The 24,726-nt window shown below is 41.7% G+C and overlaps 1 protein-coding gene across 2 annotated transcripts in view; it reads left to right on the top strand.

Annotated features, from left to right (window-relative positions):
• usp40 (ubiquitin specific peptidase 40) overlaps nucleotides 1-24,726 on the top strand; it is a 139,297-nt gene that overhangs the window by 29,481 nt on the left and 85,090 nt on the right. For both annotated transcript variants that reach the window (XM_072578553.1, XM_072578554.1), the window contains 3 exons: nucleotides 4,228-4,392; nucleotides 15,555-15,701; nucleotides 20,953-21,096. In XM_072578553.1, the coding sequence (XP_072434654.1) occupies nucleotides 4,228-4,392; nucleotides 15,555-15,701; nucleotides 20,953-21,096 (456 nt within the window). The remainder of the gene's footprint in view (nucleotides 1-4,227; nucleotides 4,393-15,554; nucleotides 15,702-20,952; nucleotides 21,097-24,726) is intronic.

Genomic DNA, 24,726 nt, shown 5'->3' with positions numbered 1-24,726 from the left:
TATCATGAGCTACCGTTCATAATCATGTAAAAGTCTGATTTTTTAGACTACAGGGTGACCCCCATATCCGCGGGTCCGGTTACTGCAGTTTCAGTTACCTGCGGTTTACTGTGGCCCAAACATATAAAAGGGAATGTTCCAGAAGCAGGGACAGGAGGTTGCTGGAAAGGTACGTTTCCCATTTAAATGAATGGGTTCACACTTCTCTGCAGTTTTTGGGCTTCTGCGATAGGTCTTGGAACGTATGCCCTGAGGGTATGGGGGCCTTTAAGTTTTAAACCTTTTAAGGTTTAAATTCATAGGGTCAATTATCATACGGATATTGCTTTTGAGGGCTGACATTCATGCTACAGTCCATATCATTAGCTGAAGTCCATTTGATCTCTCAATGAGTAAAGAAAAAAATACAACAAATTATATTAATTACTGGATACAGACAATAGAAACAAAAATTATTTAGTAAGCTTATATTTATACATAGGAAAAAGTGAAGTTGAAGGATAATATGGCTTTAAATCGCAAATATGTGTTACATCTAAATTAAACATGTCAGATACAGAAGTTCAGTAAAATCCCGCAAAATGACACTATTCAACATCTTCAGCACTGAATAAAGCTTCATAATCATCAGGATGAATATATCATCATAAGCATCTTTTTCATCTTCGCTGTCCGTAGTTAGCGATAGCACATCATCCACTTCTTCTGCTTCATCTGTGCTATCCCATAAATAATCAGCCTCGGTACCATCCAATGTATTCAAGCTTCACATTTCTTGAATGATTTGAAAATAGTGTCAGCTTTTATTTCCTTACATGTATAAATGAACCATTCACAGATCAGTGACAGTGGTGGAGACCGCATGCTGCCTCCTTTCATGTGTGTTTTTTTTCTACGTCATTCAACATTCCTGCTTTTTTCTCCTCGTGTCCTTAAATGGCTAATTGATACGAACGTCTATCAGTTGCAAAATACTTGTAAGATCGCCAGGAATTACAGCTACGTTAGTGTTATGTGATTGAATATTATCAACGCTCTTCTTCACTAGATGTGATCTAAACTGGTCCCATACGAGCAAACTCTCTTGCTTGCTTAGTCCAAAAGGCCGTAAATTCCAAATTTCCTTTATCCACTTTCATCCATCCAGCCTTGTGGTTACATAGGGATGACCATTCCTTTTGGAAATCTCCCTTTTGGCAAAGCTTTTCTCTTATTAACAGGCATTGGCTTTAACTTAATGTCATCAGTCATACAAGAAAGAACTTTTGCCTCTGCTGTATGCACTCCCAGGAGGAGCAATTCCACTCCCAGATGTGCTAGATGGCCTTCTATTTCAAGGACCACAATTTCCCCTCCCATGTGATTAACAATGTCCTCCAGTACATCTCCGTTTTCTGCACCTCTGCCCTTGAACCCCACCCCTCCAATCATAAAAATGTTAGAACCCCCCTGCTTCTTGCCTTCCATCCCACTAAACTCTGGATACAGCTCATTATCTTCTGCCATTTCTACCACCTACAATTAGACCCCACCATCAAAGACTTTTTCCCTCCCCACCACTGTTTGTGTTCCACAGAGATCATTACCTCCACCCATTACACCCCGCCCACCATCTCCATCCAAGGCCCCAGAAGATCTTTACACATCTGGCAGAGATTTTCCTGCATGTTCACCCACGTCCTTTACTGTGTCCGTTGCTCTTGATGTGGTCTCCTCTACATCAGGGAGACAGGACTCCGACTCTCAGTATTTCAGGGAATATCTCTGGGAGACACGTAGCAAACAACCCCATCGCACTTTGACCAAACACTTCGACTCCCCCTCCCACTTCCTCAAGGACATGCTAGTCCCGGGCCACCTCCACCGCCATCCAATGACTGGAGGAAGAAAGCCTCATCATCTGTCTTGGGACCTTTCAACCACAGGGCATCAACATCAACTTCACCAGTTTTCAAATCTCCCCTGCCTCCACTTCATCCTAGATCCAACCCTCCAACTTGGCACCACCTTCTTTACCTGTCCATCTTCCCACCTATCTGCTCCACCCTCCCACTGACCTATCACTATTACACCCCCACCTGCATCCACCTATCGCCTTCTAGCTACATTCCACCCCCAGTTGATTTATGATTACAAACTGATGAAACTGTAGAATCTCATCTCCTAGTTCAGCAGGCAGCTTTTGTGTAATCTTAGTTCTCTGCCGAACTATTAAGTCATACCTTCTCATGAACCTGGTGCACGATCCAGCAATTGCCTTAACATCCGAAATTCCGTCCTCCTTTGATACGTTCGTGCTTGGATTTGGATGGCTTCACTATGAACAAGTTTTCCATTTAGATGAATTCAAGTACCTACTCAGCCACTTGCTAGGTTTAGCTCTGTTGGTACACTTTCATTTTAGCATTTTCTGGAGTTGGTTCAATATATTTTTCCTGTCCCTCAAGTTTCTCCAAAACACACAATTTTCTTGCTGCTACGCAGTTATTTGTCTTTTCTGCCACTTCAATAAATTTCAGTTTAAATGCTGCTGAATGTTTTTTGTTTTTTTTCCTGGAGGGCGATTTTACACAAAATGGTGAAACTTCAAAACCCCAGCTAGATATATGACTGTATTCCACGTGGTTGGTTGTCACTGGTGTGAATTGTACATCAAATCACAGAATGGCACAAAAAAATCCTGTATTTCCTCATTGTAACACTTAGGTACAGGATACTACCTTGACTGTCAAATTTTGATCTGTTATCTGTGAAGAATGAGGGTCAACTTTAACATGAGATATATGGAAAATTCCAGATGTCTTGGTCAAAAATAGGGGGTTGACTTTTACATGAGATCAACTCGAATATATTCTATAATTATTATGGAGAACTGACTTTCTGGGGATCGAATGACCTATTCCTATATTTCCCCCATCTCGGTATTTAACTACTAGGAAGCGACCATTGTGCACTGTGATATCCAGCTTCTCTAGGAAACAGTACAGTTTCTGTTCAGCACCAATTCCTGTTCCAGTATCTCCTCAACCAACGTTTTCTCTTAACATGCATCCTCTTGCTCCTCATTGTGCCACATTTTATTGATGCAGTTTAGGTTTAGATAGAATTCCTCCAGGTAGCTTTATTATCTGCTAAATTAGTTTTATTTTCACTATTTTTTACCTATCTGACCATGAAGATGGAGGTGACCTGATCTCCTCTCTTTAATGCTTTTCAGCCAGCTACCTCATTACACTTGACATTGGCTTTAAAAATAGTTTACATCACTAAGATGATCAAATGCGGAGACTAGATGTCCTTATCTGTCCCCTTAAACTCCATGTCCACATACTTGCTAAGGAAATAATCTAGTCTCTGTGAACAGTGAGGTTTAATTATACTTGGGTGAGGGATGTTTGTACAACAACTGATGCTTGTACATTTTCTGGCTCTCCCCTTTAGACAAAAGTTGAATGCCTTTTTCTTTCGAAAGCATTGTACGTTCCTGGAGTCCAGCAGATGTTCTGAGCAAATTTATATAACATTTTATTGGTATTTAGATTAGATTAGATTACTTAATGTGGAAATAGGCCCTTCGGCCCAACAAGTCCACACCGACCCACCGAATCGCAACCTGCCCAGACCCATTCCCCTACATTTACCCCTTCACCTAACACTACGAGCAATTTAGCATGGCCAATTCATCTAACCTGCACATTTTTGGACTGTGGGAGGAAACCAGAGCACCCGGAGGAAACCCACACAAAAGGTGGTGAATGTGCAAACTCCACACATTCAGTCGCTTGGTATTGTCGATGATTTCCTAGCCAAGGCCCGACTGGGAAGTTTATTAAGCATTTTTGACATTATGAAGCCCCTTTGGCAGGAGCTGAACAGAAATATAGGTTGGAAGAAATCACCTAAATCTTGGCTGAATATCTATATCTTCAGATCACATGCCATGTTGGGAGAATTTCAGGGGTGCTCAAGTAATTTGATGTGAAGTTGTGGAGCAGAGAAGATGGGAAGACTAAAATTGCATGATTCCGGTTGAAATGTAGAACCAAAACCTTTGAGGAATTTGTAAGCTATAATTTATGGAATTGGTGGATGAAATGTGTAATTTAGTTTTATTGCTTCCCTGATCGTATCATCATTTCTCTTTGAAAGCCCTTCAACGTGTAATTTGTTGATAGACTTTGAGGATTGATTGAATGTGTAATTAAATAAGTCAAAATTATTTTGCAGGAGACTAGTCAGCATGACGTACAAGAATTAAATCGAATTCTCTTCAGTGCATTGGAGAGCTCTTTAGTTGGAACCTCTGGGCATGACCTCATTAACAGACTATACCATGGAATAGTCGTTAACAAGATCGTCTGTAAGGAGTGTGGCAACATTAGCGAAAGACAGGTATAAGGCTGTTTGATTTTTGAATACTTGTCTCGTATCACCTCTTAATCCTGTCAACTCTAAGAGAACACCCCAGCTTCTCCATTCTTTCCATCTACTGAAGTATCTCATCATCTTGATAAACCTCTTCCGCACCCTCTCTAAGATCCTTACGTTGTCCTCAAAGTGCTGTGAATTGAACACAATACTCCAGTTGAGGTTGAGCCTTTTTTAAAAAATGACTAGCATTTCCTCCATGATAAATCCCATCTGCTTTCTCAATTGTTCAGCCATCTTCAAAGATTTGTGTACGAAGACCCTCCGGTTTCAGCCATGCCTGTGTTGGTAACGTGATCAAGTTTGAAACACACAATTAGAGGTTCAAGTGTTTCAGTCCAAAGCTTAGGCATACAACCAGATAATCTACTGCAGGACTAGGCGAGGCTGTTTGAACTGGCTAATTTGGATGAAATGTTAAATTAAATGCTCATCTGCCTATCTAGAGGGATGTAAGAGTCTCCATGACCCAATTACACCAATTCAAAAATCCATTAGCTAGAGAGGAAGTTAGATTATGGTAGGGTATGTAAATGAACTGATCATCCAGAGACATAAAAACAGAAACTGCTGGGAAATATCAGCAAGTCTGGCAGCATCAGTGAAGAGAAATCATTTATGCAGAAGATGGGGTGGGTGGAGATACAGTCCAAAGGGAAAGAAAAGCAGTTGGACAGACAAAGGACTGGATAGCGGTCAACCTAGGAGAATGAATAACTACTAATTGGAAGAATTAGTTGTTAATGTGGGTGATATATAATAGCAGACTGTATGCTAACAAGGCCTGGTGTTTTGGAGTTGGGATAAGGACATGGAAGAAGGTGCTTCTAGCCCTAAAATTGTTGAATTTGATATTGAGTCCAGGAGGCTGTAGAGTTTCCCAAGCTGAAAATTAGGTGCTGTTCTTCCAGCTTGTTTTGAGCTTTGCTGGAGAACTGCAGCAAGATTGAGACAGATGTTGACCAGGAAACAGGGGTGTGTGTTGAGTTGAAGTCCAAAAGCCCAGGCTAATGTTCTGAGGCTAAGGGTTCAGACCCCTTTAGGGCGGCTGATGGAACTTTAAATTTAATTTAGAAATCTGAAATTGAAAACTTATCTCAGAAGCTATTATTGGTTTTCACCAAAACCCACAAGGTTCACTGATGGTCTTTAGAAAAGAAATTCTCCTGTCCTCGATTCCAGACCCACAGCAAAGTGGTTGACTCTTAATTAACTTCAAGGCCAGTTAGGTTTGGGAAACAAATGCTGGATTTGCCAGTGATGCACATGTCTTATGAATTTTTTTTAAAAAGCTGTATGCCCTGTGTCCTAGGCAATATTTATCTCTCAATTAAAAATAGAAAGAGCAGTAAAGCAGTCATTATCACAATGCTGTTTGTTGGACCTTGCTGTATGTACCTTGGCTGCTTTATTTTCAACAGTGAATACATTGGCTGTAAAGCACTTTGAAAATGAAGTACAATGGGAAAATGTGAAATTGCCCATTTTGGCAGGAAGAATAAATGGAAGCATATTATCCAACTGGTTCCTGATTGCTGACGTAGTGGATGCAGGAAGGTTCTTGGTTAGATCCGATGCATGAATTGCAAAAGGTTAGCCTGCAGTGATACAAGTAATTTGGAAAGCTAGTAGAACTGTATTGTTTATTGTGACTAGAAGCAAGTACTAAAGTAGGAATGTTTTGCTTCGGTTATACATGTTAGTGAGATCCATTTGGAGTATGGTGTACAGTATTGGTCACCTTGTGCAAGGAAGGATTTTAGTGCTTTGCTTTGGAAGCATTTGACAGAAGTTCTAGTCAAGGCAACTTAACGTTTTAGGTATTTAAGAAAATAGGCTTGTATCTGTTGGAGTTTAGAAGACTGAGATGCAACTTGATTAAAGTGTAAAATCCCAAGGAGTCTTGACTGGGTGGATGTGGAGCAGATGCATAGATGAGGAGTTTGCCCTGTGAAGGGAGATTGAGCAGTTCAGCCAGAGTTTAGAAGACTGAGGCGATATCTAATTAAAGTAAATAAGATGCGAAAGGGATTGACAAGGTGGACATATGGAAGATATCTCCTCGTGCGGCAATCTAAAACAAGAGGTCGTAATTTTAGGATAATGGGTAGCAGATTTAAAACAGATGAAGTGAAATTACTTTGCTCAAAAGATCATGAATCTGTGGCATTCACTATCCCAGAATGTGGTGGATGTCAGGACATTGAGTAAAATTTAGGGAAGAGATAGTGTGACAATGAGGTTACATTTGTTACTAAGAGGTTAGTTTGTCTTCAATCTATGAGAAGATAAGCAACTTGTGCAGCTTGGGTGTTTTGTTTTAAAAGCTGGAGCATAGCACCTAATATTTACCTTTAAAATAAGAAAACGTTAGGGTCTAGGCTGCCTTCTTAATATATGCTGTGGGTGTCTGGCCTGGTCCATAACAATAAGACAGATTTTTAAGTTAAAAATCACACAGCACTAGGTTATAGTCCTGGATTAGTGGTGCTGGAAGAGCACAGCAGTTCAGGCAGCATCCAAGGAGCTTGAAGGGCTTTTGCCCGAAACATCGATTTCGAAGCTCCTTGGATGCTGCCTAAACTGCTGTGCTCGTCTAGCACCACTAATCCAGAATCTGCAGTCATTGTTTTTACCAGGTTATAGTCCAACAGGTTTAATTGGAAGCACACTAGCTTTTGGAGCGACACTCCTTCATGTGACTGTGGAGGGCTCGATCGTAACACAGAATTTATAGCAAAAATTTGCAGTGTGATGTAACTGAAATTATACATTGAAAAATTGATTGTCTGTTAAGCCTTTCATCTGTTAGAATACAGTGATAGTTTCACTTCTTTCATGTGTAAATCACAAAACCCTTTTTTTAAAAGTTGCATTCTTGGGTTAGCTGTTAACAATGGTGATAGCTAGATTAACAATGGTGATAGCTGGACAATATGTTGAAGGTGTTAGCCCCCTGTGTTCTCTGTCTATGACCTGATGTTTAGATTGATTCTAATCTAAAAAGTGAGATAACGGAGTTTTACATAAACTCATGCAGTTTTTGAGCAAAGTGCAATGTAACTCTGCAAGTGCAAATTCACCACACAAAATATATGTGTGCATGTGGATCTTTGTGTGTGTGTGTGGTGAGTGCAGAGTGTCTTAAGTCTGTGAGGGGGTGCATGTGAGTGTGGGAGTGTGTGTGTCTATATGGGTGTGTGTGGGTGTCTGTGTGTGCGTCTGTGTGTACCTGTGTCCATGTGTATGTGAGAGTGTGTGTGTGTAGGAATATCTGTGTGTGTGTGTAGTGCAATGGTGATCACCTGTCATGTGACATGAACCTAAGGTCCTGGGTTCACATGTCACATTACAGGTGATCACCATTGCACTACACACACAGATATTCCTACACACGCACACTCTCACATACACAGTGACACAGGTGCACACAGACACCCACACACACACTCCCACACTCTCACATGCACCCCCTCACAGACTTAAGACACTCTGCACTCACTATATATACACACACACACACTTTTTAGATTAGAATCAATCTAAGCATCAGGCCATAGACAGAGAACACAGGGGGCTAACACCTTCAACATATTGTCTAGCTATCACCATTGTTAACAGCTAACCCAAGAATGCAACTTTTAAAAAGAAGGGTTTTGTGATTTACACATGAAAGAAGTGAAACTATCACTGTATTCTAACAGATGAAAGGCTTAACAGACAATCAGTTTTTCAATGTATAATTTCAGTTACACCACACTGCAAATTTTTGCTATAAATTCTGTGTTACGACTGAGCCCTCCACAATCACCTGATGAAGGAGCGTCGCTCCGAAAGCTAGTGTGCTTCCAATTAAACCTGTTGGACTATAACCATGTGTTGTGTGATTTTTAACTTTATACACCCCAGTCCAACACCGGCATCTCCAAATCATGACAGATTTTTAAATAATAGTGGGATGAAGGCCTATGGAGAACTGGAAGGGAAGTGGAGTTGAGGCCCGATGAGATCAACCATGATCATATTAAATGGCGGAGCCGCTTGAGGAGCTGAATTGCTTACTCCTACCCCTGGTTTCTATGTTCTGTGTTCTTTTGTTTCCTGTAATGGGAGTACATGGAAATAGAGGTTATTATTGAAAATAAAGAGACATTTTTTTCTGAGGCCATGGGTCTTTCGATTGCTCTTTCAAAAGGTGATTAAGGCAGAGCCTGGAACCTTTTTAAGATAGATTCTTGATAAGTAAGGGCGTGAAAGGTTATTGAGTTGTGGGTGGTGACTTGAAGTATTTAGCTCATAGTCATACAGCACGGAAACACACCCTTGGATCCAACTCATCCATGCCGAACATCATCGCAAACTAAACTAGTCCCACCTGCCTGTTCCTGACCCATATCCCTCCAAATCTTTCCTATTCATGTATCCATCTAAATGTCGTTTAAACGTTGTAATTGTACTCGAATCCACCACTTCCTCAGGAAATTCATTCCACACATGAACTACCCTCAGTAAAAAATCTCTCTCCTCTCACCTTAAAAAGTGCCTGGTCTTAAAATTCCCCATCTTGGGGGAAAAGACCACTCCCATCAGTTCTATCTATACCTTTCATTGTATAAACTTCTATCAGGTCACTTCTCAACCTTCTTCACAGATACCTTCTACAGTGAAAAAGGTCCCAGCCTATCCAACCTTTCTTTATAACTCAAGCCGTCCATCCCTTGCAACATTCTGGTAAATCTCTTTTGAACCAACTCCAGCTTGATAATATCCTTCCTATAACTGGGTGACCAGAACTGGACATAGTATTCCAACAGAGGCCTCACCAACGTGCAACCTCAACATAATGTCCCAACCCCTATACTTAAAAGGACTGAGCAATGAAGGCAAGCGTACCAAACACCTTTTTAACCATCCTGTCTATATGTGATGCCAACTTTAAAGAATTATGTTCCTGCACCCCTAGATCCAGGACTCTGTTTTACAACACTGCCCAAGTCTCATTGAATGACAGATCAGACTCAAGGTGCAGTGGCCCACTCCTTTTCCTAAACTCTGTGTATTTCAGCATTGAGCCATGTGTGCAATATTGTCATAATTGAAATAAAGTTGCTGCAGTCATTTAATCTTGTGACTGACTGAACAAAAAGTAAATATATCACAGCAAATATTGAAGTAACAATTTGCTATGTGAGGTTGACTATTTTGGAAGAAGGACTTGTAAAATGGAGGGTTATTTAAATAGAGTGATACTTTAGAATGCTGCAGTATAGGAGTTCTGAGTGTCCTCATCCATGAAAAAGTGAGCATTCAGAAATAGCAAATAATTGGAAGAATGAGAAATTTCTGCACTTGTATTTGAAATTTTCTGACCTCCACTTCTCAGCTCCCATCACTGCATCTAAAGTGACAAGGGAGAGAATCTCAGCCTGGAAAATATCCACTGATATAAAGCTGGGAGCAGGCTAATGGCAGCCCATTCAGCCTTTCCTCTGCTCAGAATTAGTTACTGTCATTCATCCCACTGGGAGGTTGTAGACTGCTATTAGGAGGAGAAAGTGAGGACTACAGATGCTGGAGATCAGAGCTGAAAATGTGTTGCTGGAAAAGCGCAGCAGGTCAGGCAGCATCCAAGGAACAGGAGAATCGATGTTTCGGGCTGATGAAACGTCGATTCTCCTGTTCCTTGGATGCTGTCTGACTGACTGCTCTTCGGCACATGATGATGTCATTGAGGTCAATGGGCAGAGATTTGGAGAAAGAAGCAATTGTGGCCAGTTGTTTTGAATTGATGCCAATTTTCTGAATGTCACCATTTTGTTCAATGTCTGCTGAATTGAAGCACACAATAAATAGCCAATGGAAAGTGCTGTTGGAAAGGAATACAGAAGCATCACATACATCAGTTGTGCTAGAATCAAAAGCCTGTGGATTTCCAGAAGAAAGTGAGGACTGCAGATGCTGGAGATCAGAGCTGAAAAATGTGTTGCTGGAAAAGTGCAGCAGGTCAGGCAGCATCAAAGGAGCAGGAGAATCGATGTTTCGGGCTGATGAAACGTCGATTCTCCTGTTCCTTGGATGCTGTCTGACTGACTGCTCTTCGGCACATGATGATGTCATTGAGGTCAATGGGCAGAGATTTGGAGAAAGAAGCAATTGTGGCCAGTTGTTTTGAATTGATGCCAATTTTCTGAATGTCACCATTTTGTTCAATGTCTGCTGAATTGAAGCACACAATAAATAGCCAATGGAAAGTGCTGTTGGAAAGGAATACAGAAGCATCACATACATCAGTTGTGCTAGAATCAAAAGCCTGTGGATTTCCAGAAGAAAGTGAGGACTGCAGATGCTGGAGATCAGAGCTGAAAAATGTGTTGCTGGAAAAGTGCAGCAGGTCAGGCAGCATCAAAGGAGCAGGAGAATCGATGTTTCGGGCATAAACCCTTCTTCAGGAATATTTATTGTCAACTTTAAATCATATTACCTGGCCATTTTGGGACTGTGGGGTGCCAAGCAGACTCTGTGTTACTAGATGGCTGTTGGAAAGCCCAGGGCTGTGGGTGATTGGAGGGTGAGCTGCTGTATGAATGAGCAGAAATTAGATGGCTGGGAAGAGGGATTGAATGAGTATGTGTTGGGGGGTGCATGGTTTGGGAAGTGGGGCTGCTGCATATTGCATGAAAGGATTTGGGAAGAGGAGTTTTAGAATGAATGAATGTGAGGAAGGGGTTTTGGGAAGCTGTATGCACACTTACATGGGGGGCTGTGGAAGAGTGGCTTTATAGGATCCTCTGTCAGTAGGGAATATAGGATGGTTGGCTGAAAGCTACATACATATGTAAAATATTTTCACTAAGTAATTTGGAAATATTCAGACTTTATTTGTCAATCTATAATACCTGAACTTTAATTATACAGGAATGTTATTCTACTTTATTGTGGCTGTGCCCTTGCTAGCAACTGGGTTCATATTAATTTTCATGTTTTTACAAAATATATATTTGTTCAAGAGATGCACATGTCACAAGCAAGACCAGCATTTGATGCCTATTCTTAATTGCTGTGGAGAAGGTGGTGATGAGTTAAAATGAAGTCAAGTTGGAAAATGGTTTTTGCAGCATTGCCATAGTCCTATGCTTTGCAGTACACAATACATGAAGATCATGTTCTGTTGTTAGTACTTCCACCGACACCCTCCTTCGACTGACTGAACTGGTCCTCACTCTGAACAGCTTCTCTTTCCAATCCTCCCACTTCCTCCAAACCAAAGGAGTAGCCACGGGCACCCGCATGGGCCCCAGCTATGCCTGCCTCTTTGTAGGATATGTGGAACAGTCCATCTTCCACAGCTACACTGGCACCACCCCCCACCTTTTCCTCCGCTACATCGATGACTGTATCGGCGCTACCTCGTGCTCCCACGAGATGGTTGAACAGTTCATCCACTTTACTAACATCTTCCACCCTGACCTCAAATTTACCTGGAGACCGTCTCCGACTCCTCCCTCCCTTCCTAGACCTCTCCATTTCTATCTCGGATGACCGACTCAACACGGACATTTACTATAAACCGACTGACTCCCACAGCTACCTAGATTACACGTCCTCCCACCCTACCCCCTGTAAAAGCGCCATCCCATATTCCCAATCCCTTCGCCTGCGCCGCATCTGCTCCCAGGAGGACCAATTCCAATACCGAACAACCCAGATGGCCTCCTCCTTCAAAGACTGCGATTTCCTCGCAGACGTGGTTGACGATGCTCTCCACTGCATCTCCTCCACTTCCCGCTCCTCCGCCCTTGAGCCCCCCCCCCCCCCCCATTGCCACCAGGACAGAACCCCACTGGTCCTCACCTACCAGCCCACCAACCTCCAGATACGTCGTATCATCCTTCGTCATTTCTGCCACCTCCAAACAGACCCCACCACCAAGGATATATTTCCCTCCCCACCCCTATCAGCGTTCCGGAAAGATCACTCCCTCCACGACTCCCTCATCAGATCCACACCCCCCACCAACCCAAACTCTACTCCCGGCACCTTCCCCTGCAACTGCAAGAAATGCAAAACTTTCGCCCCCACCTTCCCCCTCACTTCCCTCCAAGGCCCCAAGGGATCCTTCCATATCCGTCACAAATTCACCTGCACCTCTACATACATCATTTACTGCATCCGCTGAACCTGATGTGGCCTCCTATACATTGGGGAGACAGGCTGCCTACTTGCGGAACGTTTCAGAGAACACCTCTGGGACACCCGCACCAACCAACCCAACTGCCCCGTGGCTGAACACTTTAACTTCCCCTCCCACTCCACCAAGGACATGCAGGTCCTTGGCCTCCTCCATCACCAGACCATGGCAACACGACGCCTGGAGGAAGAGCGCCTCATCTTCCGCCTAGGAACCCTCCAACCACAAGGGATGAATGCAGATTTCTCCAGCTTTCTCATTTCCCCTCCCTCTACCTTTTCTCAGTCCCAACTCTCAGACTCAGCACTGCCTTCTTGACTTGCAATCTTCTTCCCGACCTCTCCGCCCCCACCTCCTCTCTGGCCTATCACCCTTACCTTAACCTCCTTCCATCTATCGTATTCCCAACGCCCCTCCCCCAAGTCCCTCCTCCCTACCTTTTATCTTAGCCTGCTTGGCACATCCTCCTCATTCCTGAAGAAGGGCTTCTGCCCGAAACGTCGATTCTCCTGCTCCTTGGATGCTGCCTGACCTGCTTTTCCAGCAACACATTTTTAAGTTCTGTTGTTAGTACAACCTTGTAAGGCCCTCTGACCTCAGCTGAGTTCTTGCAATGAGACAAATAGGCAAGGGGCAATGATTCAGCGCAGTAAGTTAAGAGTTCATTAAGTAAGTGATTGAGTAAAAATATTCACTGATGGGAGACAAGCCACTTCTGCGTTTGCTTCTCAAAGCTGCCTGAACATGGCTGATGTTGTCCTCAGTTCTCTTTGATATCTTTTGTCTGTTCCTTGTCTGTACCAAGGTCATCAAGACTTCTGCTTTTGTAGCCTCCTGTTTATGGAATCGCATCTAACGTTGGACACATTGTAAGCTTTGCAGGTGTGGGATTGGTTGGGTGCAGTTGATACCTTGCTTTCTATGTGTAACCAGAAGGATGTGCTGCTTGATTTGATCCATCAGTTTATGGATTGTATGACCTACATACCAAGCATCATACTGACACTCAAATTCATATACTACATCTGCCATGCCAACATCTACATCAACCATCTACGTCCTCCACCTTCAAATAATGATCTACCAACTCCTCTGAAAAGCCCATACATTCTACTAAAGAGCCTTGTAATATGGGCCAGAGTGGTAAATTTTATATTCCTTATTTTGTTAAATGCTTTCTCCAGTAGATCAGCTTTTTATATTTTAATGTAATTGGGTTTTATCTTTTATAATGTACTGAATGTATTGAAATTTTGGATGTTTAGAACCTATTTCAGCAAAGGGCAGGACCTGCTGTATTGTCTACATTGCATAAATGTCCTGATTCATTTAGAAAGCAGGCAATTCTTTTGATTCTGTGCAATGCTACAGGAGATCTAATACATAATGTCAGTGCTCGAATTGTAAATGCCATGCACATCCTGTTAACAAAGTGCATTTTCTGAGTCATAATTATGAGTCAAGTTTTTATGTCAATATGTCTTATTTGTAGCATTGTCACTTCTGAGCCAGAGCATAACCAGTTCAAGTTTGATTTGGGACTTCACAAAATTATAACTATTACAGTATAGATCTATCGTGTAAATGCTGGCCCTGAGCAATTTCCCTAATGCTTTTCTCCCTACATTACCTACTTTTCAGATATTAATCAATTCCTTCTTGAATGCCGTGATTGAAACTGCCTTCACACTATCAGGCAGTGCATTCTAGATTTTAGCCACCCACTGCAACCGTTTCTTGTCACAATTGCTTCTCTTACTAGTTACTTTAAATGCATGCCCTAGTTCTTGATCTTTGCACCAGTGGGCGCAGTTTTTTTTCCTATCTAATCTGTTCAGACCGTGGTAAATTCAGATACCATGATCAATCCCCTCAACTTCCTCTTCTTGAAAGAAGGTATTCCCAACTTCTCCAGTCTAAGTAACTGAAGTTTCTCAACCTTGGAACCATTCTCCTTAATCTCATTAATATGATTCTTCCTATAGTATGATGGCCAGAACTATTTGCAGTACTCCAGTTAGTCCATGGAAAGATGAAGCCAAATCAGTTTTTCATATAAGTTCGACATAACCTCCTTTCCTTTTGTACTGTATACTCTATTAATAAAGCCTAGAATGCTGGACACTTTATTAGGTGTTCTCAATCTGTTCTATACCTTCAATGAGTTATGTGCATATACACCCATATCTCACTGTGTTGATACCTTTTAGTTTACTAAAATGAATCACACTCACTTTTCTTTTTTGATTTTCATTTTCCCCTTGTTTGCACATTCCATTAACTTGTCAGTGTCCTTCTGAGGTTCTGCACTACATAACAATAATTCCTCATGAAAAATTCTATTAATGTCTAATGTGAATCTATATGTAAGCACTTGTGGACTCTTATATTATCAGCTGTCTGCCAACGGTACTTAGTCTGCTGTCTAGTTGATGCTGTAATGTGAAACGTATAGTTTAACCGTTGCTCACAACCAATCATATGCTTCTTCCAGAGTTGAGTTCCAGCTTGTTTCTGAGGGAGAAGATATCAGTTTTTTGAGATTTAGCTTACCCATTCCTAAACATGAGCTCTTTGGCTTTCTGAGCTCGACCTATTTTCTCCATTCAAACTACAACCCCGTTATTAACTTCTGTCAGACTGGAACCTATGTGCAATTCCTGGTCTCCTCTGTCCTCCTCGCTCCTCAGTTCATGCCCAGTCCATTCCCACAGGATAATAAGACATTAAACAGCCAAGCTCAATTTTCTGCTCCTGGAGAGTTTGACTGTACCTCACATTTCTCATTATTTTGCTTCATACTTGTATTTGTAATTTGTTCCCTTTGTTCTTTTACTCCTAGCTGCACCTTTTTGATGTTCTTTATTTTAAAAAAAAACATGTTGTCCCTTTAGTAACTTGTTCTCTTTGCCTCTGTTGTGGGTGCCATCCATGGCAGGAGGATTTCCTGGACTTGACTGTAGCTGTGAAAGGTGTCAGTGGACTGGAAGAAGCTTTGTGTACCTTCTATGTTGAAGAAGAACATTTTGATAATGATAATCTCTACCATTGTGGAAGGTGTGAGAAATTGGTTAAGGCAACTAAGGTAAGTTTGCCACAGCGTCTTAAAAATATCTTTGATCTTGAGATCCTGTAGAGTGATAGATCATAGGCTGCAACTCCCCAAATGTAAATATGCTCACAATATAAAAATGTCATCAGGATTGTTGAAACATTACTGGGACAATTTTAACCTAACTTCCTGGGTGGACAACCTGTGGGATCAGGTTAAATGATTTAATGAGGTAAAAACAATGACTGCAGATGCTGGAGACCAGATTCTGGATTAGTGGTACTGGAAGAGCACAGCAGTTCAGGCAGCATCCAAGGAGCTTCAAAATCGATGTTTCGGGCAAAAGCCCTTCATCAGGAATAAAGGCAGTGAGCCTGAAGCATGGAGAGATCAGGCTTCACTCTCACGCTTCAGGCTCACTGCCTTTATTCCTGATGAAGGGCTTTTGCCCGAAACATCGATTTTGAAGCTACTTGGATGCTGCCTGAACTGCTGTGCTCTTCCAGCACCACTAATCCTTAAATGATTTAATGTCTACCTAATATAACTCTTTGACTTCAATAGAAATTACAGTTGGGCATAGTTTAAGACCACCACTGCATCCATTCCTGTCAATGTCCTGTGTGGTGGAATAATTTAGAATTGATGTCATTGGCAGTGTGCATCATTATCCTGATCTTATGGTTTCCTCATGCAATGAGTTAAACTTCCAACAACTTTGGACTTGTTAACCAGAATAAATTATGCTGTATACAGCAAACTTTGTTTTAACTGGCACTCTCGATAAACCGGCAAAAATTATATACCTCTCATACCATGATGTTTACTGTATTATTCTCTGGAATTATTATAGTTTTTAAAATTTATTTACCTCAATTAAAGTATACTTGTTCAATGGAATGGCTAAATGAGGTCTCAACAGTTGATTCAATTTCTCCTCAAATACAGCGAGTAGTCAGTGAGTAGGGTGAGTGAGAAGGCTCTCTGTTGTTAAGTTGCATTATTATTTAAGTAATTTATGCTACAAATGAAGTATAACAGTGATGTGTACACCCCATGCATTAAGTTTCTGTTATTTGATGTGTGTTTTCACATTGATTATGTGGACCTCTTGGAGTTTCTGAATTATTAGATCAACTGGCACACTCCTGGTGCCATCAGTGCCATCTAATAAAAGTTACTCTATTTTAACACGTGCTATTATGATGCACACATTAACCACCAATTTCAAATGAAGGAGAGTTATGTCAGAAGTTCTGAATTTGCCATAACTTGCTGGTACTCTTTAGTTTGTCTCTCACACACAGCCTCTTCTCTTTTGCCTCCCTTTTTTGTCAGAGTTACTGAATGTGTACATCAAACTCGACAGGGGAAACTGGTACTCAACAGTGTCAATATAGTTTTAATAATGTGATATTGCAATATTGGTTATCCACCAGGATCATAATAGAAAACATGTAAACTGTTGAGTTCGTTCCTTGCATATAGTAAATTTATCATGAAATATTTGTAAAATATCTCTGCTCTTTTTATTAATGCCAGACTTTGTTTTCTTTGCTTTTTTCTGCACCTGTTTTAACAATTTCATTCTGATGCAACTTCCATTATTTTTCCTATTTCTTTCTCAGTCCTTAAATTTAATTGGTTAAGGAAGTATGACCACCATTAGCCACATTGTTTGCTCAGGTTCTCAAAGCCCTGTTTGGGCTGAGGGTTGGGGGGGAAAAGTAGGAATAATTCCAGATTTCATGAGGTTCTTTGCTCCAGCAAGATTTTGACACTGTGTATTTGTTCTTTTTGGATTGCATTTGTATCCTGTTATAGATTTTTGTTTTCATTTATTTTTAACTATAACTAGATTGCACCAAAATGGTTAGCCTGCATGTAAAGGCATGCATGATTTCATTTTCTGAAGTAAATGCAGGTGAATAGTATGCATATTCTTGCCAAGTGTTTGAAGTTGACAGTTAAATTTGAGTTTCGTTAATCCATTGAACCAGACAATGATGAACAATTTCGGTTCCTGAGAGATTTTGTCTACTCTAGGAATTAAACAGTGGGGAACACACAAATATTGAGGAGAAAGCTTGAGTTGTAGCACTACAAAGCTTTGCCAACAGGTCTGACTAAATTGCAAATACAAGTTTTCAATGGAATTCTGTGCTTTTTTTGAAAAAGTTCATTCATTTGGACGTAGGTGTCGCTGGTTGGTCAGCATTTATTGCCTGTCCCTAGTTGCCCTTGGTGGTGGTGAGTTACCTTCTTGAATTGCTACAGTCCACATGTTGTAGGTTGACCCACAATGCTGTTAGGGAGGAAATTTCAAGATTTGGACCTAGCGACAGTGAAGGAACAATGCTATGTTTTCACGTCCGGGTGGTGAGTGGCTCAAAGGGGAAGTTGAAGATAGTGGTTTTCCCATGTATCTGCTGCTCTTGTCCTTCTGGATGAGAGTGGTCATAGATTTGGAAGGTGTGTCTAAGGATCTTTGGTGAATTCCTGCAGTGCATCCTGTAGATACTACACACTGCTGCAACTGCGTGTTGGTAATGAAGGGAGTGGATGTTTGCAGATGTGGTACCAATTCTTTCATTGGGTAAGGCCTCTTCTGTTACAACAGAAGAGGGGATGCAATGGCTTTGTGGCATTATTGCTAGATTATTAGTCGAGAAACACAATTAACATTCTGGGGACGCGGTTCAAATCCAACCATGGCAGATTGCTAGCAGACTCACTCATGTTCTTCAAGGAAGAAAATCTGCCATCCTCACCTGGTTTGGTCCACATGCGACTCCAGACCAACAGCAATGTAATTGATTCTAAGCTGCCCTCTGAAATAAGGGCTTATGCCTGAAACGTCGATTCTCCTGCTCCTTGGATGCTGCCTGGCCTGCTGTGTTTTTTCAGCACCACATTTTTCAACCCTGCCCTCTCAAATAGCCTAGCAAGCCATTCAGTTGTATCAATTGCTAGGAAGCCTCAACAAAGAAATGAAACTGGATGGACACCTAGCATTAACCTAGGTGCTGAAACTGACAACAGCAAACAGCCCTGTTGATCCTACAAAGTCCTCCTTCCTAATATCTGGGGGAGAGTGCCAAATTGGGAGAGTCTCTCAGACTGGTCAAGCAACAGCCTAACACAGTCTTTTGGTGTGAGTCCACGAGTATGACGGTGTCCTAAATACTACCATCCCCTTCCCAGAATATATGCCCGATCTCATCTTCTGGACAGACCCAGCAGAGGTGGCGGCACAGTTGTATACTATCAAGATGGAGTGGCCCTTGGAGTCCTTAACATTGACTATGGATCTCATGAAGTCTCATAGCTGCAGGTTCAGCATGGGCAAGGCAATCTCCTGCTGATTTCCATGTACCATCCTCCCTCAGCTAATGAATCAGTTCTCTGTTGAACAACACTTGGAGGAAGCACTGAGGGTGGCAGCAGCGCACAATGCATTCTTGTTGCGGGATCTCAATAACTAGCACCAAAAGTGGCTCGACCACAGCATACTGACTTAGGACCTGACCAGCTCAATAACATAGCTGCAAGACTGCATCTGCAGCAGGTGATGAGAGAACCAACAAGAGGGAAAGATGATTGTCCACCTCATCCTTACCACTCTACTAGCTGCAGATGCATCTGTAAGAGTGACCACTCCACAGCCATTGCAGAGATGAATTCCTCCTTCACACTGAGAATATCTATTACTGTGCCACATGGAACAAACTTTGAACATATGTGGCAACTCCAGATTGGGCATTTGTGAGGCATATTCCCACTCCACCATTTCTATGAAGCTGAACAATCAACCCGGGCTCAATGGAGAGGGTAGGAGGGTATACCAGGAGCACCACCAGGCATACCAAGAAATAAGTGGTCAACCTGGAGAAGCTACCAAACGGGACTACTTGCATGTCAAACAGCATAAACTGCAAGTAATAGATCATAGCCAAGCTATAAGTTTCAGAGTTAAAGTCTCCCTTTTAATGCAGAGATGAGAAGACTGCCTTCTCTGAAGACCACAAATCTTTAGAATTCTCTATCTCCAGAGAGCACTGGAGGTTGGATCATTAACTACACTTAAGGCTGAATTAGGTAGATGATTGATCTATAGGGGAATAAGAAGTTATGCAAACTGGGTTCAGTGGAAGAGTCATACTGGATAGATAGAAAACATTAACTTTGTGTCTCTCTCTCTCTCTCTCTCTCTCTCTCTCTCTCTCTCTCTCTCTCTCTCTCTCTCTCTCTCTCTCTCTCTCTCTCTCTCTCTTTCCTCTCTCTCTCTCTCTCCCTCTCTTTCCTCTCTCTCTCTCTCTCTCTCTCTCTTTCCTCTCTCTCTCTCTCTCTCTCTCTTTCCTCTCTCTCTCTCTCTCTCTTTCCTCTCTCTCTCTTTCCTCTCTCTCTCTCTCTCTTTCCTCTCTCTCTCTCTCTTTCCTCTCTCTCTCTCTCTCTTTCCTCTCCCTCTCTCTCTTTCCTCTCTCTCTCTCTCTCTCTCTCTCTCTTTCCTCTCTCTCTCTCTCTTTCCCCTCTCTCTCTCTCTTTCCCCTCTCTCTCTCTCTTTCCTCTCTCTCTCTCTCTCTCTCTCTCTCTCTCTCTCTCTCTCTCTCTCTCTCTCTCCTTCCCCCCCTCGCTCTCTCTCTCCCCCCTCCCTCGCTCTCTTTCTCCCCCTCTCCCTCTCTTTTTCTCCCCCTCTCTCTCCCTCTCTTTTTCTTTCTTTCTTTCTCTCTTGCCCCCCCCCCATCTTTCTCTCTCTTTTTCTTTTTCTCTTTCTTTTACTCTTTCTTGCTCTCTGTCGCGCACGTGTAGGCACTCATTCACTCTCTCTCACTCTCCACAGATGCTGTCAGACCATCTGAGTTTCTCCAACATTCTCTGTCTGTGTTTCACATTTCATGCATCTGCAGTGTTTTGACTTTATACCAGATCAAGCCGTGTTCTTTGAGTAGTGGAATGGTCTTCTCCTAGATCTATTTTATCTGTTCTTATTTTAAAAGTAAGATGAAAATGGATCCTCATTTTATCAATCCTTTGGTGAGAAAGCAAATTCAGAATTTGGAACAAGTGAGCCAAATGCGTTTTCGGCTTTCTGCACTTGAACAGCGAAACAACTCAGTAAACAGCCTGTATACTTTGTTCATACTCAATGGAGACAAGATGAAGCCTTGCTTGATGAGATTTTATTTTTGCAGCTGAATGGTATTGGCTCTTACATTGGATATAGTTCTGAAAAGCTGATTTGGTTGGTGGTATGAGTTCAGTTTAACATGCTTTTGTTTTGCAGTCAGCGAAGATACGGCACCTCCCCACATTCCTCACCATTTCTTTACTGCGCTTCAATTTTGATTTTACCAAGTGCGAACGTTACAAGGAAACAGGATGTTACTCTTTTCCAGTCAGGCTGGACATGCGGCCTTTCTGTGAGCAGGTGGGTCACCGTTTCTGCTTCACTTTTAACAGGTTCAAGATCATCTTGAATGCAGTTGACTGTGTTGATTGCTGCAGTGTTTTTCCATGGATGATTAAAAAAAAATATTTTTTGCCTAGATAAGTTGAAAGGAAGCATGTATTTCAGACAAAAGGATATCGTAACCCAAATGCCAACATCGCCTGTGAGGCTCAGTGAATTTATGTAGTGAGTACTGATAAGTACCTCCCGACCACACCATCTCATGTTCTAGGAGGTTTCCGGTTTGCTTGCTGGTCTGTGCTGTTAGCTGATTGTAGTTGGAACAGCAATAGAACCTCGACAGCTGGCCTCACTGTGTGTGGGCATCAGAACCTTGTCCTTTGAGGCTGACAACCAGCTGGGGAACTTGCATGATGAATAAATAAGCAATTGGATTTGTTGCTATGATATGAAGACAATCACCATATCTTGACTTTTTTCTTCCTTTTGGAGTTGGTCACGAGTATCTGCCTTTAATCATCCACAAGGCAGAGTGTTGAGATTAGGTATTGTGAACATGTAGAAAGATGCAGCTGTGGGTGCAGACTTGTGTTCGGTGCAGCCACAGCCTCGGATCAGATTGAAAAACAGAAATTGCTGAAGAAAAGGTTGTTTGACTGAAGAATGGCAGTTGCGTGTAGATAGTAGAATTAAAAAATTTTTTAAAGGTAAAACATACTGACTATCTTCAATGGAAGTGTTATTGGTGTAATTATTAACAGTGACAGCGGCATCCTGTGCTTCAGCTGTGTTCACATTTTTGAAGTGGCATGATTACACCACATCCAAGGTTAATTATGGTTCCTATTTATGTTAATCCTGTAATAGAGTTTTCAATACTCAGTGTTAAGTTGTTTAAAAATAGAGTGGGAAACCAAGACCAGAAGGCTGTTAAAGCTTTTTTTTTTCCTTAATGCATATTGACTGATGAGACTTTCACACTGAACAGCAGGTTAATGGTGCTACATATCAACTTTGCAGTTAACATAGAAACATCAAAGATAGGAGCAGGCGTAGGTCATTCACTGAGCTCGGTTGGCTGGTTTGCAATACAGAGTGATGGCAACAGTGCTGATTCAATTCCCACTCTGGTTCAGGTTATCCTGAAGGACTGCCCTTCCCAATCTCTTCCCCCTACCTAAGGCATGGTGATCCTGGGGTTAAACCACTAAAAGTTGTCTTATGAGAGAGCAGCCCAGTGGTTCTGTAGGACCACAGCATCTTCACCTTTTATTTTTGGTAGCACTTCTACCTTAAATAGTACATAATGTGCTATTTAAATAAATAGGGGCAAGGTAGCTTATAAACTTTGTTGTTATGCACAGCCAGTTTTGTTTTTTTCAAAGGAACTGATGTCTTAACTTCTTTTGTAGTAAGTCAGGCTATTCAACATGGAGCGAGGCCTGCACAGTACTTTCCATGCTGTAGCCTTGTCTTCTACACGTGTAATTTTGACCCGAATATCTGTGACTCCGTCCCCCAGTACTCCATCTGCCTTGGGGCTCCGTGTTATCCTGGTCGGAAGTGAAGTTGAAAAAGCTTTTCTAAACTGAAAAAGCAAGAAAATTTCTGAAGCAAATGGAATCTCTGAATATGTTTACCTAGTACAACTATCCAACCTAATTTTGCTCATCTATGACGAAGCGCACTTACTGTGAGAATCTGAGGGACTGTATCTGAGAATGGAGGCAGGCCCAATTTCAGTAACGAATGAAGAATATTTCTGCTGTTTGTCAGAGGGAAAATTACTGCTAGGATCTTCCTCATCTGCTTCCAGGCAGTGGTTAAGGCACTCCTTCCAGAGTTGCACTGCAATTTTTCGCAATCTATTTTTCAAAAAGATAGAATCTTTGCTTCATGGCAAATTTGAGAAATGCAAAGAACAGCACCTACTGCTGTTCATACCCAGTTCATACTGTACATACCCAATTCTTTCAATTTTGTAAAGCCTTTGACTGTCCACCGTGAAAACCAATAGAGTACACTCCTCAAATTTGGCTGTTTTTACAAAGTTGTCGCCAGCTTCTACCTACTCCATGATGACATGCAATCTATCAGTCTTAACACTGAACCAGTGCCAGTCCCTCCTTCAGTGACATGAACAATGCTAATCGAACTATTTCAGGCGAGAAACTGTTCAAACAGTGCTGCCTTCAATTATGAAGTTAAAGTCATTCCAATCTTGATCATAGAGTTTCAGCATGCAGATGATGCATATGTGGACACTCCGAAACTGTGCTCTATGTCATCGTTGACTCTTTTTGAAAGCAAAAGGAGAACACTTGGAAAATGAAGATCCTCATCCAATCAACTCCCATAGGAAAACATCTCACTCATTTGATTAAGATAATGTGTGATGCCCTACAAAATTAGTCAGTTTTCTTTATTATGAAAGCCTCCTCTCAGCATGGACAGATGTAGACAAGAAAATTCATCATTGTTTCCAATGTTCCAGCTTGCCCTACAGCCAGTTGGGGAAAAGAATACTTGTAGACCAGGCTTTCAAACCCAAGACTGAATTATATGGTTGAATTGGTGTGTGATTTCTGAGCTGCTTTATGCTTTGGAAACTTGGATAATCTACAGCAGGAATCTTAAAGCAGTGAAAAAGTACCACCATCTTTGCATGATCCTCTAAATTGGTTGTCAAGAAAGGCAACAGTATATTCTCACAAGCCATCATGCCTAGTATTATTTATTCATATTTAATGGGATATGGGCATCGCTGGTTGGCCAGCATTTATTGCCTGTCCCTAGTTGCCCTTGAGAAGGTGAGTGGTGAGCTTCCTTCTTGAACTGCTGCAGTCCACCTGCTGTGAGTTCATCCACAATGCCCTTAGGGAGGGAATTCCAGGATTTTGATTCTTATTGAGGCAACTAATCACCAAAACCAATTCTTCTGGACCAGACATGACATTCTACGCTTGACCCCAGACTTCTGAAGCAATTATTCTATTCAAGACTCTGCTGTGGTAAGAGATCCTTAAAACATTAGAAACACTTCAAAGATGCTTTGAGAGCATCTCTAAAGAGGTCAAGCATACTTGCTGATCATGGAAGTCCTCACAAGTGACTAGCTAAAATAAGGAAATCTAATTTAGGCTCTGAACACATTGGATTTTGTCAGGAATTTATGGAGACAAAATTGAGGCACTGGAGGGAGCACAGAAACCTCCTAAGACCCATCTACCCTATTCTTCACTGACCACTTGCTCCAAGTGTGGTAGAGTGCAAAACTGATTCACCATTATCAACCACCTCCAGAAACCATAGATCTGGAGTGGGTTACCCTTGATCCAAGCTACTGCCTAAGAGAGTTTGAACAAAAGAATATAATTCTAACTACATATAACTGCTATGTTGACTGAGTCACTTTGAAACATCCTGAGGGATGTGAAAGGCAAGTTCTTAATTTCTCAGGAAGATTTTGACCACAATGACTTGATGTGCCATTCATTCACAATGGAAGGAGAAAACTATAGGCTTTGCTTCAAATTAAGGCATAAAATGGCTTGAACTGTTAGATACAAAGAAAATTTTAATCTATAAACTCTTAAATTCCTTCCCTAATCTCTGCCTCTGCACGTTTCTCATCTTTAAAATATTCTT

Source organism: Chiloscyllium punctatum, chromosome 10 (genome assembly GCF_047496795.1).
Source record: "Chiloscyllium punctatum isolate Juve2018m chromosome 10, sChiPun1.3, whole genome shotgun sequence".
NCBI classification, from domain to species: Eukaryota; Metazoa; Chordata; class Chondrichthyes; order Orectolobiformes; family Hemiscylliidae; genus Chiloscyllium; species Chiloscyllium punctatum.
Note: the sequence above shows the minus strand (reverse complement) of the source record. Positions and strands in the feature narration are given on the sequence as shown.